Source organism: Myxocyprinus asiaticus, chromosome 35 (genome assembly GCF_019703515.2).
Source record: "Myxocyprinus asiaticus isolate MX2 ecotype Aquarium Trade chromosome 35, UBuf_Myxa_2, whole genome shotgun sequence".
In the NCBI taxonomy this organism is placed as follows: domain Eukaryota; kingdom Metazoa; phylum Chordata; class Actinopteri; order Cypriniformes; family Catostomidae; genus Myxocyprinus; species Myxocyprinus asiaticus.
In genome coordinates, this window is record NC_059378.1 from 17,795,395 (window position 1) to 17,813,935 (window position 18,541).

An 18,541-nucleotide genomic window follows, 5' to 3' on the forward strand; every position below is an offset into this window, starting at 1 on the left:
TTATTTGTTTCTTGCCGTCCATTTTGCAGATGTTGCAGAGTCAGTGGCGGATGCTCGCGCCATAAACGCGCACAGTTAAATTAACTTCTGTTAATTTAATAGTCAAACTATTCTGAAATATCTGAATGAGAAATATATATTTTTTTTCTGTAACAATGCACAGTAAGCAATGTAGAGATCGTGCCATTTTAAAATTAAATTAACTGTTTAAATTAAAACATTTGACATAAAAGGATGATGCAGTCATAAGGCTAGAAAAAAAAATGACCTTTGTAAAGGTAAAAAATAATTGACCCTCCATAGATATGCTTTGGAAACTTAAAGGGATAGTTCACCCCAAAATGAAAAATCTCTCATTTACTCACCCTCGTGCCATCCCAGATGTGTATGACTTTCTTTCTTCTGCTGAACACAAACAATGATTTTTAGAAGAATATTTCAGCGCTGTAGGTCCATACAATGCAAGTGAAAGGTGACCTTTGTAGCTCCAAAATCACATAAAGATAAACATAAAAGATGTGGGTGAGAAACAGAACATTATTTAAGTCCTTTTTTTACTCTAAATCTCCACTTTCACTTTCCCTTTCAGATGTAAAAGTGGAAGTGGAGATTTAGAGTAAAAAAAAGGGAGAAATGGATGTTTTCCAACTGAATAATAGACTAAATATTAAATGAAACAAATGACAATAAAATGCAAATTAATCTCTTAAGTAATCGAAATACATTTAGAATGTAACTGTATTCTGATTAACAGTGATTTAAAATGTAACTGTAGTGGAATACAGTTTCTAATATTTTTAAATACGTATCCATTACAGGTATTGCACTACTCCCCATCCATGGACAGACGCCAAGGTTTTCAGTGAACAAGGACTTACATTTTGATCTGTTTCTCACACAAAGCAATGAAATAGCTTAAAATATAGCGCACAGGTCATGTGGACCACTTTGGTAATTGGTCTATTTTGGAGCTTGACAACCTCAGTCCCCATCCACTTTTGTTGTATTGAAAAGAAAAGCTTTGATATTCTGCTAAACTTATCATTTTTTGTTCCACGGATGGAAAACAAAAAATAATCATAGGGATTTGGAACGACATGATAGTGAGTAAATCATGGCAGAATTTGAGGTAACTATTCCTAAATTGTACGACAATGTTAGGGGACTTTTATTTTGAATTTAGAATTCGCAGTCGTGGCACTCCCTCACAGTGTGTCGTTTCACAGTCCGCGATGACATGATGTCAGGAGAATAAAAACATTCAGGTACAGAACCTTGACAAAACTACAAATGTATTAGCAGAAACGTCAGCTTTTAATACTAATATTAACTATAAGTTCACATAGATCAGCTACTTATGTAACAGATAACATAGCAGACTTTACCTGTGCTGAAACAAATATTTCTGTCGATATGTTTGAAAAAATAATTTAAATATATACCAAGGAAATGGCAATCCAGAATGACATCGGCTGTGTCTCAAAACCAAGCGAGCTGTCTGCCTAGACCGCATGTTTGGCAGGATATATGCACATTGTTTTTTTGTTTTTGTTTTTTTAAATGTGAGGTTCTGTCAGTGCATTCTTTCATAGCCTACCCATTACATTCTTATACAAATGAGGGCCAGAAATTCATCATGGCTCCGAAAGTGACAGAAATTACCTAGATATATAAAAATATAGTAGACATGTAGCCCTATATGTTTTATGTTCTCTGTTAAGATTACTTAGTGATGGGTTTGCACCTGCACACTCTGTAATGACCTTTAGCTATCATATATTTGTATTCACTGTCAAACTAAGATGGTACAGTATATATACAATCAATTCCAGGGGGAATATGTTGCCCCTTAATAATAATACAAAAGTTTATTTCTGTCACTGATACAAACCTTCTCGAACCTGTTTGTCCTAGGACTGTGTTCCAGCCTTCAGATGTCAGAGCTATGGGGGGAAATACAGGTGTGTTTGGACCATCTGAGCTCATATCAGAGCTCTGTCACACTAATTTGGATAATCCATTTCCTGTGTGGCAGAATGGTACCATCAGTCCCTGTCTGAACCAGCTGCTATTGGGATCACTTTCACATGCTGTTGTTGCAATCATCAGTGTCTGTTACATTAGTGTGCCTAGGTAGGTGTAGAAAAAAAACATTATATATGATGTCCACTTTGGAAGCATATGCCGGAATATGTGTGTGAACAGAACAGGTGTACACCTGTTATTTAAAGTCAACATGAAATCAAATCAACCCTATTTACCTCCTTAATAGATGTTTCTGGTCATGTTATTCACAGTAAATCAGTGCACATTAGTCATTATCAAAATGTGGTGACAAACTTGTACCAGGTCAAGGCCTAACAAGTGTGCAAAAAAAGCAAAACAAAAGAAGTTGTTAATTCTTTTTTTATTTTTTATTTTTTTAGTCCCTTCATTTCATTGGTGTTATCAATGTTAAAAACTTGTATTTTTGAAAAGAACATCCAAGGTAAAAGTTCAGAGGAAGAAGAGGCTGATCAAATGTGCATGTAGTGATTTTACCACCATGTAAAAAAAAAAAAAAAAAGTTATTTAAATTTTAACTGTGGTTTTTTTCACATGGTTCATTTATATGTCATTAGTGTTATATTGTTTAATGCTCATGTGAAAGAGTTTAATAGATTTTTTATTTTATTTAATGGTATGATTTATGGATTTTAGTCTGATCAATTGTGGATGTTTTGTGATGCAACTGACACCCTCTTAGAAAATTCATCTTTTAAGAGAATTTGCCACTGATGTTATCGTCACTGGTGTTACAACACTTGCTTCATTTGTGAAACCAAATAAAATAATAAAAGTAAAGAAAAACAGTAAAGCTGTCCTTTATGGATAAAAATAATATCAATATGTTAAAACATTTTTACCCTCAGCTTTTATGGGCGAAAACTGAACTGAACTGAATAAGTCGGACTTGTTTTGAGAATGACCCATCAATCCAAAGAAATGTTTGTTTTCATAATCATTCATTTAAATGTAACAATTTGGTCCACCTTTAAAAGAACTTTGATTGTCATCACCAATCCCTCTTATTTTTCAATCCATTCCCTCCAACCACCTAGCGCCATTCTGGTATGTACGGCCACTTTTTACCATCCAGTCAAATCCGATTTATAAAATCATGTCCCAGCCTGCATTTTTTTCTTGTTGATTTACCTGTTTCTCTTAGAAATATGTCAGATTTGGGAAGTAACGGGTTTTCATTATTTATGTTAATGTATAGCCACAAGACTCAAAGTATATGCATGGTTACATGATTTTAGTGTGATAAAATCGCTTTCTAACCTTTTCTGTGTAAAGTCATATCCAGTTTTACAACTTCTTTTCCATTTTGACGTAACACCATAAACCCTAAAACAACTGTAAAAACTACGATTGAACTTTACAGCTCAAATAACCCATGAAGAATTAACAGACAAATTAATGTAAGGGCATTTATACAATTCAAAGATTCACATTTCCGCCTTTAAACCCTCCAAAAAAAAAAAAAAAATCTCATTCACTTCCATTGTAAATGCCTCACTGTAACCATGATTTTTGATTTTACAAAAAAAAAAAAAGAAAAAAGGATGGTGTAGTCATATTTATTTTTTGTGTTGATCAACATTATGCCACAAATACTGTCAGTTGAGCTTAAATTGTAATGATGCTGGAATATTCTTTTAATGAGAAACTGCTTTTACAATTGTCAAATTATCTTTTTCATAATCCTTGTCTTATTCTCCTCACAGATTGAGCCATATTGTGTCCTCCCTCCCCATTGGCTGGGGCTTAAGGGCTGCATCCACCCTGCTGTTGGCTCTCCTCTTTATTGGAGACTTGGTTCTGGTTTTGGAGCTCCAGGCCCCAGACATATACCTGGACGTTTTAGCTGATGGATGTGGAGTGTTGGCCTGGTTGGTTCATTTTGGTGCAGTTTTGGCCCTACTAAGATCTATGTACAGAAGAACTCGAGGTCCTATTGTGCTTCCTGTGGTGGTTATTCTCTCCATCCCCAATTTAGTTTTCACTCTCACTGCTAACATTCAAGAAAACATTTACTTTGGTGTCTCAGAGCCTCTGCAGGTAGTCCGTCTAGCCTTGACGGTAACCAGGGCATTTATGGTTTTGGTCTACCTGCTTGGTTATACCTTTCCCTGTTACAGAACTCAAAGGGACCTCCTCTCCTGTAATGCCGAAGATGTGGCTCCTTTGGTTGTCTCAGAGCTTGATGGAGGATTGACTGTTGCAGAGGAAGGCTGCAGCTGGCTGTCCAGGTTCCTCTACCTATGGTTGAATCCCTTGTTGAGGCAAGGCAAACGTGGAGAGCTGGAGAGACCATGTGACGTCTTTCAGCTGCCCTGTCGACTGCGTACCAAAGCAGTCACTCTCCGGTTCCACCAATGCTGGCAGAATTGTCTGAATCAAAGTGGTCTGGAAAGATCTGAGAGACGGGATAGACTTCCAAGAGAAAACCTGCAGGAAAACTCCTGGAGTGAAGCCCAGCCAGTGAGGATATCTGACAGTGAAAGACAACAGGATGTCAGGCTTCTGCAAGTGTTGCATAAGGCTTTTGGTCTACGCTACTACCTATTGGGCATGTTGAAGTTAGTGGCAAGTATGCTAGCCTTTGCAGGACCCCTGCTTCTTAGTGGATTAGTGGGTTTCATGGAGACTGAGGGGGCACCACTAAGTCAGGGTGTGTGGTGTGCTGTCGGACTCTTTGCCAGTACCTTTCTAGCTGCCCTCCTGAGGAACATCTTTGTTTATGAAGTTTCAAAGGTTGCACTTGAGGCTCGGGCTGCTGTGATATCTGTCATATACAGCAAATCCCTAAAGGTCAGTGCGTCTGCCCTGGTAAGCTTCAACATGGGTGAGGTGGTCAACTTCATGAGCACAGATACAGACCGTCTGGTAAACTTCTTCAACAGCTTCCATGAAGTTTGGAGCCTTCCCTTCCAATTTGTCCTCGCGCTTTTCCTACTTTACCTTCAAGTGGGTGTGGCCTTTTTGGGTGGGTTGGGTGTGGCCCTGCTGCTTGTGCCTTTAAATAAATTCCTGGCGTCCAGAATTCTGGAAAACAACAAACATATGCTGGTGTACAAGGATGCAAGAGTGAAGGTGTGACTTCTTCATCTATTAATTCAACATTTGCCCTGTTATTAATGTTCTTTGGTCTTAAAGGTGATGTGTGTAATTTGTTTGATGTTAAAATACTTTTTGTACTATGCCAGCTTAATATGCAGAACTACAAGTAAGCCATTTGTAGATTTATTTCCCTGAAAAATGTGAACACATTGGCTCTCTGGCTAGAGCAACAAACTCTGTTTGTTTGAGCATCCCGACCTGCCTGGCATATAAATATTGGCTCAACCAGTGGTGTGCATTTGGGGCAGGACTATCTGTTTGACTAATGGCAGATGTTGGCAGTGTTCCAGAGACCTGTTTGAAAACAGTTATTTTTGCCATTCTGTTTGGTACTTCTACTAGGGCAGAAATTGCACACTTCACCTTTAAGTAAATAGCTTCCAGCATTTCTCAACACATCTGATGCTCCTTTTCCCTGAAGCTAATGACGGAGATACTGTTTGGAATTCGGGTCTTAAAGTATTATAATTGGGAGGAGCACTTCTCTCAGAAGATTGCTGAGGCCCGCAAACAAGAGCTACATCATCTTAAGGTTCTGAAGTACCTGGATGCTGTATGTGTGTACACTTGGGCTGCTCTACCTGTGGTCATCTCAATCCTCACCTTCATCACATACGTCCTGCTGGGAAACAATCTCACGGCTGCAAAGGTCTGCATGCTCTTTTAAATAGTTCAAACAGTCCAGCCAGAACCTCTGTGCTTAAGTGTCTCAATATCTCATGAATTTTATATTGCCAAATATTGTTATACTTCCCCTACATGAATTGTTTGTTTGGCAGGTGTTTAGTACTCTGGCTCTTGTGGGGATGCTTATTCTGCCACTCAATGCTTTCCCCTGGGTGCTGAACGGGACACTTGAGGCTAAGGTGTCTTTGGACCGCATTCAGCGCTTCCTCAAACTTCAGGATCAGGACCTCACTGTCTATTACAGTCAAGGTACCTGACTTGTTTCTGAATGGTTAAAAATAGTCCATACTTGAGCACAACTCAGGAATCAACATGAAAGAGAAATAAATGAAGGTATTATTTTAAATTTTTGTTATTGACTATAATGTTATAGCATAACTAAAGGGAAAGTTCACCCCAAAATTAAAATTCTCTCATCATTTACCCAGATGTGTATGACTTTCTTCCTTCTGCTGAACATAAACGAAGATTTTTAGAAGAATATCTCAGCTCTGTTGGTCCATTCAGTGCAAGTGAATGGTGGCCAGACTTCTGAAGGTACAAAAAGCATAAGAAGGCAGCGTAAAAGTAATCCATACGACTCCAGTGATTAAATCCATGTCTTCAGAAGTGATCTGATAGGTGTGGGTGAGAAACAGATCAATATTTTTTACTTAAATCTCGACTTTCAGTTCCAAATTTTTCTTCTTTTGTTTTTTGACGATTTGTATTCTTTGTGCATATCGCCAACTACTTGGCAGAACTGGTCAAAGGTGGACATTTATGGTAAAAAATGGACTTGATTACTTGAATGCTGCCTTCTGGCCACCATTCACTTGCATTGTATAAACCTACAGATCTAAGATATTGTTTTAAAAATCTTTGTTTGTGTTCAGCAGAAGAAAGAAAGTCATACACATCTGGGATGGCATGAGGGTGAGTAAATGAGAGAATTTTCATTTTGGGGTGAACTATTCTTTTAAAGGCTGATACAATGTAACCATTTTGTTTGAAATAGATAGTGGTTCTTGCAGTCGCATGTTACAGTACTATTATGCTATTGTTCGTACTTGTTAGTGATGGTTAGCGATTTGAAAAAACCTCTTACCTTGGTATTAAACTTTTGCACATAACTTGTCCCGCACTGTTTGTGCTACTGGCATGAAAACTACCTCCAAATCATGCAGCGAATTATGAAATCAGTTAAATCCCAAAGGCATTGAAGGAGAGACTTGAGGCTCTCTATGACTTGGTGATAGGCTTTTTTGACTTGGGCCTGTAAGCAACTACCTGGAACACCCTAGCAACAGCATAGCAAACTCTAAAAACCACTCAGAACACCTTGGTAACTGCATAACAGTGCCCTTTGTGGTGGTTCATTTGCAAGCACCACTTCAATTTTCCTCAGGAAATGTAAAAATCTAGGCATATAATTAATAATTTGTGTGAGTCATTGATAAATATGTTTGATAATTATGTTTCACATCTATCATGACTTTATGATATTCTGCAGTTTCTCCTGAGGACCCTCTCTCTGCAGTTCAGATGGACCAGGCCAGTTTCTCCTGGAAGCAGTCAGAGGAATCAGATTCTGTCAGTGTATCTGATGGCAAGGCAGAGGACAGGTCACCACCTGGGAGCTTTTATCTGCATGCACTCAACTTAAGCATTAAAAGGGTATGTTGTACAGGAGGAGGAATTATGCATCAACTTAAAATAGCTGGTCCATTAGATGATGTTGCATTTTGATGTATAGATATTTAGGAGTGTTTTCTCTTTTTCTATATATCTCCTTTTATTAGAATAATGGAAATGTCGGTTGCTTTGTAAATATCTCTGTCTCTGGAGACTAATACAGCATTGTCTCTGTACTGCAGGGATCTCTTGTGGTTGTAGTGGGCAAGGTTGGCTGTGGGAAAAGTTCCCTGTTGGCTGCCATTACAGGAGAGCTTAACAGGTACCAGTTTAGAGTTTGGTTATGAATGTGGTTACCATTTTCAACAATGTGAAAAAAACATAAGGATAACACCATAAAGGAAATAAATAAGAAGATGCTTAAAAGCAGTATAAAGGTGTACATATTTTGGTATTTACATTCTTCATATTTTTTGTTGTTGTTTGTTTTATTTATTTTTTTTGTCTCCTTTAGGTGTGGAGGGGAAGTGTATGTTCAGGGAAGAGAGCAGGGATTTGGATTGGCCATCCAAGAGCCATGGATCCAGCATGCAACAGTGCGGGACAACATCTTGTTTGGCAGGGGCTTTGATAGCATGTTCTATCAGGCTGTGATTGAAGCCTGTGCCCTTGCTGATGACCTTAATGTTGGTGTAATTTTATCTTATTAATTTAAATACCTTTTTAACCCATGTATGTTTGAAAGTTACACCGTGTCCTAACCACACACTATGCAATAAAGTGACAAGCTTCCATGTTATGACATATATCTTCATGCGAGGGGCGACAGGACTTTTTGTAGATCGGTTGGTTTCTATTTTTTGCAGTGTTGCACATGGTAGCCCTGCCCATTGTGAACTCTCCTTGGTCTAAAATCCTGCTCCTCCTAACTGTACATTAAACATCAAATATATTCTAATTGGCTGTGGTTGTGCCATGTCGCGCATCAGTTTTGGCTTAGTGTGGATAGACAAATTAGTTATCGCTGGAATCTTATTGCATCGCATCTGTTTGGACACCATATTAAATAGTGTTGTTTACTGGAGAACTGCAATGTGATTGTACAATTGTAGTGTTGTAGAGTCAGACTGAACTGGGCGATGTGTTTCAGATCTTGCCTGATGGAGATCAGACAGAGGTGGGGGAGAACGGGGTGACCCTGAGTGGAGGACAAAAGAGCCGTCTTGCTTTGGCCCGGGCTGTTTACATGGTGCGAGGTTTCTTAAAAATGTATGATATATTTGAGTTTAAAGGCTCAAATTGAAAGCTTGTAATGGTTTGGGCAGAAATACGATATGCAGTTTTACTGAACATTTTGTCTGTATTTCAGGAAAAAGAAATCTATCTGCTGGATGATCCTTTAGCAGCTGTGGATGCTGATGTTGCCCACCATCTCATGGAGAAATGTATCTTGGGAATTCTCAAGGACAAAACCAGAATCCTTTGTACTCATCGGATAGAGTTTGTTGATAAGGCAGATGTAGTGATGCTGATGGACAATGGGATGATTGTAAGAACAGGTACCAAACCTCACCTGTGCTGCATCATTCTTTATAATTCATTACTCTGTATTTGCAGTGAATATAATTTAGGAATGCACCGATGTATCGGTTGCCGATATTTATCAGGCAATTATTGACCAAATTAAAACCATCGGCATATCGGTTATAAGCATGAAAACGCAGATATGAAAAATGTATGGTTTATTTATAATTCATTAGTAATACACTTTGTCAGAAGTCTGTGAATTCAAATGCACAATCCAGAAATAATAATAGCCACAATATGTAGAAGGGTTGGCACTCCTAAGAACATGTAATTTCATTTAATTTTTATTCTTTATCGTTCTCACATTAATGTGGAAAAACCACCCTAAATGGATGTGACAGTTGTGAAAGCGGCATTTACGTATAGGCTACTGCTAAATGATGGGGGGAACCATCCAAAACGCTTTGAAACCAGCAGACTTTGACATCTGAGACATCGGTATTATATCCATTAATGCTGCATGATTAATTGAATTAAGATTAAAATCTCAAAATTGCCTCGCACGATTACTACAACTTAAAGGGGCAGTCACACTACACTTCGTGCTCCATTCACTCCCATTCAGACACATCCGAACACGAGAGATCGGAAAGACAAGCTCATGCAAAGAAATTTCGTATGACGCTGCGTACCAAAGTTCAAGCTTGGTGAACTCTGAACCGTGAATTCGTTCGCCAAGACGACGCATGACCAATAGAAGATCGAAACATTAGACACTGACCTCCTGGCTCTAAACAAAGAAAACATATTTTAAAGCTGTGTGTTTTTTTGGTTGCAGGAAAGTAAGTAGACAATATATTTTAACATTTTTAATATAATATTATTTGTTATTTGCGATGTAAAATTTTCTTACATTGCAATCCATCTATCTCTTCATGAATTAATATAAATACTAAACTATTTGGGTGTAATACCTGTTAATAGCTGTGACTGTCATTTGCTAAAGGCTTCATGTTTTTTTAAGGGACACCAAATGAAGTCCTGTCTCTGGTCAAAGCTGTGCCTAAAGACAGCAAGAACAACAGCAATGCAAAGGAGAAAGGTATTAATGCTGAATGACGACACCATTTACACTAGTCTGTTTTCATAGTACACCTGAACTGTAATCATGTTAAAAAACCATACTTTTCAGATGGGATAGGCAGAGAGGAGGAGGCAGCAAATGAGTTGAAGCCAGAGGCAGAGGTAAAGATGTTTGGGGAGGAGCAGAAGCAAATGGGCAAACTTTCCTGGGCCGTCTATCGCTCCTATTGGAGGGCAGTGGGTGGATGCATGGCTATTTTTGTTCTTCTGTCCCTTTTCCTAATGCAAGGTGCTAACAGCCGATAGTCAATAAATTATCTTCCTATATAAAAAAGTGATCATATCACATTAACACAATTACTGCATTAATCGATCACCTTAATTTGCCCTTAATAGCCTCTAAAAATGTGTCCGACTGGTGGCTGTCTCATTGGATTTCTCATATAAAGGACAATGCGACTGAAATGGTGTCTCTGTCAGCTGGTCCACTCTTAACACTGACACTTCTATCTCCCGAGAGACTTGTGTGAGTTAGAAACCTTTTTCTATTATTTAGGCCATATTTTTAGTTTAAGTTTTTATGTAAGTTTAAGTATATACAGATACATTTTCTTATAAAAATGTAAATGAAAAACACTAACATTTAAACTATATTAAAGAATAACTAAGCGTGGTCAGCATGGCACATGGTCAAGTAAAGGGTTCATGACAGATCCAATAATTCCAAAGGTTTTCTAACTTCTAACAATCCCCCAAAACATTAAGCATAGTTCTGCTATATTTCTATTAAATATCATACTTAATGTAAGATTTGTTATCTGCAGAATTTATGCTTTGGTTTCAACTTTGTGGAAGCTCACAGAGGAGCTCATTTGACTTATTCTCACTAGAGAATGATCCTGTTTTCACCCTTATCAGGTTGTATGTTCCTGTCAGAGGTCCAAAGACGGGGAATGAAAGCTCTGAACTGAAGTTTTATATGACCGTGTACGGATCTTTGGCGGCAGCTAACATGGTCTTCACAGCTGCTCGAGCCTTTCTCTTCGCTTATGGAGCGATTTGTGCTGCTACTATCATTCATAAGAGACTGCTGTCCAGTGTGCTTAAGGTAATGCTCCATGTCTCTAAATGTGAGCGCCAGTTAATATGGTATAAATATTAGGTTTACTTCATTTAAGGAGTGAGTTAGCATATGCTATGACATAGTATTGATGCCCTGTTTTGATTTCTGATTTTATTAAATAATAAGATACAACCCCAATTCCGAAAAAGTTGGGACAGTATGAAAAATACTAATAAAAACAAAAAGGAGTGTTTTGTAAATCATATTCAGCCTTTGCTATATTTATATCTGATTTGAAATTACTGTAAATTTAAACATAATGAAATTCACAAGGTAAAACATCATATAATGTGTAGTTGTAGTGCTTTCAATATAGCAAAGGGTGAATATAATTTACAAATCACTCTTTTATTTTTTATTTTTTTTATTAGCATTTTTCATACTGTCCCAACTTTTTCGGAATTGGGGTTGTAGATTATATACTGTAAATGTTGAATAATAAAATATGATATATTTATTTAAATTATAACTTTTTATTATCATTTACATATTTTATGTGCTTGTCCTGTTCTAGGCCACTATGATGTATATATACATTAAATGTTGAATATATATAAAAAAATATTTGTTTTATTATTTAGATATTTTATATGCTTCTCCCGTTCTAGGGCACTATGACGTTTTTTGACACTACACCCTTGGGACGCATCCTGAATCGATTCTCATCAGATATATATAGTGTGGATGACTCTCTCCCCTTTGTCTTAAATATTCTCCTTGCTAATGTTTTTGGGCTGCTTGGAATGCTGATCGTCATGAGCTATGGGTTACCTTGGGTGCTACTTCCCTTGGTTCCATTGGGGGCACTCTACTACCAGACTCAGGGTTTCTATCGCCACTCCTCCCGTGAGCTCAAACGACTGTGCAGCCTCACTCTCTCTCCAGTTTATTCACACTTCTCAGAGACTCTCAGTGGGCTGGCCACAGTGCGGGCCAGCGGACACACAGCCAGGTCTGAAAGCTGCCTGTGTTTTTCCTTACATACTGAATCAGATTAAATATCTTTGGGTGAAATGTCAGGGTCATGTTTCACCATACTAAGGTTTTTTTTTTTTTTTTGCTTGCATTTTCACATAATTTATGGAGATTTTTCTAAAATAAAAAAATAATCATGTCTGTAAATAATTATTTTAATTACTATATTACAGGAATGAGAATTTGGGGAAAATATACTTCATTGTTACAAAAATAATATCACAATGCAACAATTCTTAATGTTTCTAAAACCGCAGATTTGTTGATTACCTGACTATGAGTGTTATTCTGTGTTAAATTGTATTTTTATGTGTTTGAGTGCAGATTTGAGGAAGAGAATGAGAAGCGTTTGGAGCAGAATCAGCGGTGTCTCTTTAACAGTAACGCTGCCATGCAGTGGCTGGATATTCGGTTACAGATGATCGGTGTCACTGTGGTAACTGGGATTAGCTTGATCGCTGTGATCCAGCATCAGATCAAATCCATTGATCCAGGTAAATCACTTTATGAGATAAGAGTAGAACTTACATCCACAGAATTTAGCAGACACTCCTATAAAGAGCAAATTAATATAAGGCCTTTAGATGTTAGACTGCCTTAATCAACAGATGGCAAGCCTGAAATTCAGAAAGTTATCTTTCTACATAATAAAAAATAAACAAGCCAGCACAAGATTTTTGTCTTGATTTTGTCTTGCAATTATCTAATCAGCCAATCGTGTGGCAGCAGTGCAGTGCATAAAATCAAGCAGATAAGGGTCAGGAGTATCAGTTAATGTTCACATTAACCGTCAGAATGGGGATAAAATGTGATCTCAGTGATTTCGACCGTGGCATGCTTTTTGGTGACAGACGGGCTGGTTTGAGTATTTCTATATCTACTGATCTCCTGGGATTTTCACGCACAACAGTCTCAAGAGTTTACTCAGAATGGTGCCAAAAACAAAAAACATCCAATGAGGGCAGTTCTGCGGACGGAAATGCCTGGTTGATGAGAGAGGTCAGTGGAGAATCACAAGACTGGTTCCAGCTGACAGAAAGGCTATGGTAACTCGGATAACCACTCTGTACAATTGTAGTGAGTTGAAAAGCATCTCAGAATGCACAACACGTCAAACCTTGTGGCAAAACCCTGTGGAAAAACATAGCCTTGTCTGATGAATCTTGATTTCTGCTGAGGTACACAGATGGAAGGCCCACTGCAGCCTCCGCTTTCTGTTCTTGGCTGACAGAAGTGGAACCCAACGTGGTCTTCTGCTGAATAGATAATCGAATGAATATGTAGGTGTACAGGTGTTCCTAATAAAGTGCTCAGTAAGTGTATATTAATCTTGAGACTAGACCTGATTATTGAGAGTGATTCTGGTGTTCTCATGACGTGGAAGTTGATTCCACAGTTTGGGTGTGAGAACAGCAGTATTATTAGTAACTGCTAATTAGTTTGTTAACAAAGGATGAAACATTTTTAGCAATATCACATCTGAAATAATCTGAAAAGCCTTTCACTGGTTTGAGTATACACTGATTAACATACTTCATTGGTTGAATTTGTTTCATGAAATTTTGAAAAACTCAACTGCACTATTGACCGGATTCAAATTATTATTCACAAGTTGAGCCTTAAAGGGATAGTTAATCACAAAATTACAATTCTGCCATTATTCCCTCACCATCATGTTTGTTCAGAATCCATATTCTTCTGTAGAACACAGAAGTAAATGTTAGGCAGTATGTTAGCTTCAGTCACCATTTAATTTCATTGCATCTTTTTCATTTTTCTTAACATCAACTTTTGTGTTCCACAGAAGAAATAAAGTGTTACAGGTTTAGAATAACACGAGGGTGAGTTAATGATGGCAAAGTTGAAATTTTTGGGAAGAAGTTTGAAGAAGGGCTAAAATCTTTCTTGGCTTTTCTCTTTTCTGTCAGGTCTGGTTGGTCTGTCTTTGTCTTATGCGCTGTCAATCACCAACCTGCTGTCAGGCCTGATTTTCAGCTTTGCACAGACAGAGATGCAGCTGGTGAGCATAGAGCGTACCGAGGAGTATTCCACCAACATCCCACAGGAGCCTGAGCAAGCCAACACTGAGGTCAGAGTGGTGCTTTTCCCCAAACTTTTTTTGTGTTAAACTCCTATGACCTTAATATTACCATTAAAAGTAATATTCTCACCTTGCAATAAATATAGTAAAATATAGTAAAAAGGTCAGAGTCAAATGTTATATTTTGATTGTTGTAATTGAATATATTTTATTTAAAAAAAATTGTATTTGATTTCATTTGCCATTGGCATTTTTGTAAAAATCTAACAAATCTCTTCCGGTCTGTTTTAAAATCCTGGATGGGGAACCCAATGTTAAACATTTCAATATGTCCTTAAAGTGTAATACATAACCTTAGCCTGAACTCTACATCTGCAGGTTAATGACTTGTGGCCTGAACAGGGCAGAGTTGAGTTCATTGGTGCTGTGCTGGCATACCGGCCAGGCTTGCCCAATGCCCTTGATGGGGTGAACCTGGAGGTATTACCTGGTGAGAGGGTGGGAATTGTGGGGCGTACAGGCTCGGGAAAATCTTCATTGTTCCTTGCCTTGTTCCGCATGGTGGAGCTGAACCAGGGTCAGATCCTGCTGGATGGAGTTGACATCAGCTCGGTTAGACTAAGTCACCTGAGGTGAGGTTTATAGTAAGATAAGTTTCCCATAAAACAGTTTAGTATTTTCTGAAGTGCTGGACTTGTCAATTAACATGCGTCTGATAAATCCTGAACTACTTTGTGGCGTCCTCTATAGGTCAAAGCTGGCTATCATCCCTCAGGATCCCTTCCTGTTCTCCAGCTCGGTGCGAGAAAACCTTGATCCACATGGACGTCATCCTGACTACCAGTTACTGGATGCTCTTAAGCAATGCCACCTGGAAGATGTAGTACATAGAATCGGTGAGAGTTGAACTATATGCTCTAAAAGGATTTGCCCAGGGCCTAAAAAGATGCTTTCAGTTTTTTCAATTAATTTGGAAAATCTTTTTTATTTGCTTTGTCTGTCCATCCCATGATAGGTGGCCTGGATTCTGAGGTTGGGGAGAGGGGAAAGTCTCTGTCTGTGGGCCAAAGGCAGCTGATGTGTCTTGCTCGTGCTCTGCTCACAGATGCAAATGTACGCGTTGCATGTTACACCATGTTTACACCCGAATGGCGCGTTGCAATGCGTCAAAACTAAATTACTCCTATTATAATTAATGAAGCTGTCTACACTGAAAGCTTTCATTGTGTTGTGACTGCCTATGAGGTCTACCCTTGAACTCGCAGCTGAATGGTCCATGGTTAGTTAACATTCTGAGGTGGCGTTCATACGACACACGATTGGTCACTTCCAGTGTAGACAGGGTGTTAGTTAAAATGGAATATAAACAATTGCAAATACCTGTCTTACTAACTATGTATTTTATTATAAATTTATGCTCCGATAGATTTTATGCATTGATGAGGCCACAGCAAGTGTGGACCAGAAGACTGACCTGCTTCTACAAAAAACTATCAAAGAAAAATTCAAGGATAAAACCGTACTTACCATTGCCCACAGGTTACAAATTGCTCTTAATACTTGGTATACTTTGATGTGTTGGATGTCTTATAATGCTATTTTGATTTTGAGACATATATGACACTGATATTGTTATTCATAACATTTGTCATTAAAATGTCTAGAGTATTTCTGTTGCCACAATGACAGGGTTGCCACAATTAGCTCTGCAAGATGTGGCAGTTAAAGGAATAGTTCACCCAAAAATGAAAATTCTGTCATAATTTACTCACCCTCATGTCATTTCAAACCCATATTACTTTCTTATGTGGAACACAAAAGAAGATATTTTAAGGAATATTCTGATCTGTTTTTTTTTCAATACAATGGCAGTTGATGGACTCACTTTAAAGCCTAAAAAGAGCCTAAAAATATCATAAAAGTTATCCATGTGACTCATGTGTCATATTCCAAGTGTTCTGAGGACATATGATAGTTAGAAACAGCGCAAAAATATTTTTTTACAGAAAATCTTGATGTCTGTTGCACATCCATGAGTGCTATGAGAGAAACTTGTTCGCGGTTTCTTGTGTGTAAACATAATGCAAGCTCTCACGTGAACATGCTTCTCTTATGCACTCATGGATGTGCAACAGCCTTTTCAGATTTTCACTGAAAATGACCTACATTTCTTATTAGAAGACGTGGAATGTGACACATGATTTACTGTACTTGGACTACTTTTATGATACTTTTGGGTCCTTTTCTGAGCTTTAAAGTGAGTCCCTATTAACTGCCATTATAAAAACAGATGAACATGAATATTCATTCAAATTTATTTTTTAGTGTTCTGCATAAGAAATAAAGTCTTATGGGTTTGGAATGACATGATGTTAATAAAAGTTTGACTGAAATGTCATTTTTGGGTGAACTATTTCTTTAAAGTCTTGTAAACATGACCTGCCTTTCTTATCCCACAGACTGAATACAATCATGGACTCAGATAAAGTACTGGTGATGCATGCTGGGAAGGTGGTGGAGTTTGACAGCCCTGCTGCCCTGTGCCAAAGAGAGGACTCTATCTTCCAGAAACTCTTACGCGGAAGGGAAGACTTTTCAGCTAAGAATGTAGTTTAAAAAAGGCACAGCACTGATCCATGTCTCTGGTTCTCACAGAGTCAGGTGCATGATCATTAGATACTTGCAAATAACTGCAGTTTATCATGTTATACTATGTAAAACCATGTAAAACTCAGGAAAATTGTGTTGGTTTTTTTATAAATGGTCACATGTAAAATAACTGTAAAATGATCTGGCTGTCTCAAAAGTAAATACTGGTTTTATTGTTTATAAACATTGTCAACTTTATTTCTATAGTTTTTTTTTTAGAAAATCTACTCAAAAGTACTTTTTCTCTTTTCAAAGAGGTACATTATTTTATTTCAGAGTAAGGCGTCAGCGTTATACTGTGTTTTAATATTATTTATTGCTGTGGTTTCAGCACATTGTCTCTTCTGAGAATGTTCATAATGCATAACCAGTTCCATTAAAGGTGTAAATAAACCATCTCCTCCCAGAACAGCCGTTCATTCGGGTAAGAGTGACTACGCCTTGTACAGGTGGGTGTTTCCCCAACTTAGAACATATGAGTCATATGGGAGTAAATGCGTGCATAGTTGTACGTTTTTTTTTTTTTTTACAATTCCTTTTGATTTTTTCCCATCAATCTGGATTCAGGGAGTGGTTTGTTATTGTTATGTAACCCTACCTCTAGTGCAGGACAGGCAGCTATGCTGAAGGAATATGAGGTTTGAGGTATGTGTTTGAGGTTCAACCAGTTTGTCCAGTCTTGAAGTGTATTACCTGCTGCAATGAGAATTCCATAAACAGTAAGAGGAGAACAGAGGTAAACACAGTTTCATTCGTCTGTGCATGGAAACTGTTGTCCTCAGCATGGCACATTATCAGTGCTACGTAACAAGGATCTAAAATCTTAATACAGTCTCATGGGATTCAAGGTATGACTTTTCTTTGCTATTCTGTTTGTTGATTTTACATTAGTAGTTTGTACTATACAATGTTTGCGTAAAACAGTCAGTATAGTGGTGAAAGTAAAGTTTGGATGTTTAGGAAGTGCATGCATTCTGCTGTTACTATTATGAATGACTGTGCTGAACATGTACATTCCACGAATTAAAAAACATGCTGTACTGATTAAATTAGGTTTTTTACTGTAATTATTTTTATTTTTTTATGTATTCTTATAACAGATTACACAATAGATGCACATTAAAACATGAAGCATTGCACATGGATGGTCACATGGCACTGTTATTTAAAGCTCTAAGTGAGCAAATGCAATGTGAAATGGATACACTAACTTTGGGGACTACTTTTACAACGCGTTATTACTTACTAGTGAAAATAAGTAATTTAATGAAGCAATAATTCAGATCTCATGCTCATATAAACCTTTATTGTGTGGTTACTGGAAATATTCTAGAAAAGTTTCAGGCATGTGAAACTGACTATAGTAGAGAAAGTAGATAGTAATTGGGTTGTTTTTGGAGCCTATGTTTCAGTGACATAAGATTGCATTAACTTATTATGGAACTGGTTTTAAAAAAGTGTGTCATTACAGATAGTAAAGATGATCATAGGAACACCCACTACCAATGTGATCATGCATGTTTAAAACAGGGTGTGGTTAACAAGGTGAGGTCTGTTCAGTTTACTTTGTTCTGGCGTAACCTGCTCCTAACTCTGTCTGTTACACTGTCCCAGAACAATCCCTTGAATACCTCACAGTTTCGAGTTAATACCCCTGTGTAGGCCTCCCATTTTAT

General features: G+C 37.7%; 1 protein-coding gene across 2 annotated transcripts; it reads left to right on the forward strand.

The window, feature by feature from the left end:
• Positions 1-1,197: 1,197 nt before the first annotated feature.
• LOC127426117 (ATP-binding cassette sub-family C member 10-like) lies at positions 1,198-18,163 on the forward strand. Of its 2 annotated transcripts, none has more exons than XM_051672650.1 (22): positions 1,198-1,265; positions 1,915-2,133; positions 3,771-5,139; positions 5,588-5,815; positions 5,946-6,102; positions 7,346-7,509; positions 7,710-7,789; positions 7,982-8,153; positions 8,618-8,716; positions 8,837-9,026; positions 10,019-10,096; positions 10,187-10,366; positions 10,474-10,603; positions 10,996-11,185; positions 11,809-12,152; positions 12,500-12,669; positions 14,104-14,264; positions 14,595-14,848; positions 14,967-15,112; positions 15,232-15,329; positions 15,643-15,755; positions 16,676-18,163. In XM_051672650.1, exons 2-22 carry the CDS (start codon positions 1,946-1,948, stop codon positions 16,830-16,832), a joined length of 4,668 nt encoding a protein of 1,555 aa, XP_051528610.1. In that variant the 5' UTR covers positions 1,198-1,265; positions 1,915-1,945; the 3' UTR covers positions 16,833-18,163. The 2 variants fall into 2 exon arrangements, with proteins under 2 accessions (XP_051528610.1, XP_051528611.1); XM_051672651.1 differs by having other exon boundaries at positions 1,219-1,265; positions 1,915-1,961; positions 16,676-18,162.
• Positions 18,164-18,541: the final 378 nt, after the last annotated feature.

What these genes read in the sequence shown, in the direction of transcription:
- LOC127426117 (XM_051672650.1), top strand. Translation starts at nt 1,946, where the DNA reads ATGGGGGGAAATACAGGTGTGTTTGGACCATCTGAGCTCATATCAGAG. An exon ending in TGGGATGATTGTAAGAACAG is followed by an intron (nt 9,027 to 10,018) that starts GTACCAAACCTC and finishes TGTTTTTTTAAG; the next exon opens with GGACACCAAATGAAGTCCTG. An exon ending in TGCTGTCCAGTGTGCTTAAG is followed by an intron (nt 11,186 to 11,808) that starts GTAATGCTCCAT and finishes CTCCCGTTCTAG; the next exon opens with GGCACTATGACGTTTTTTGA.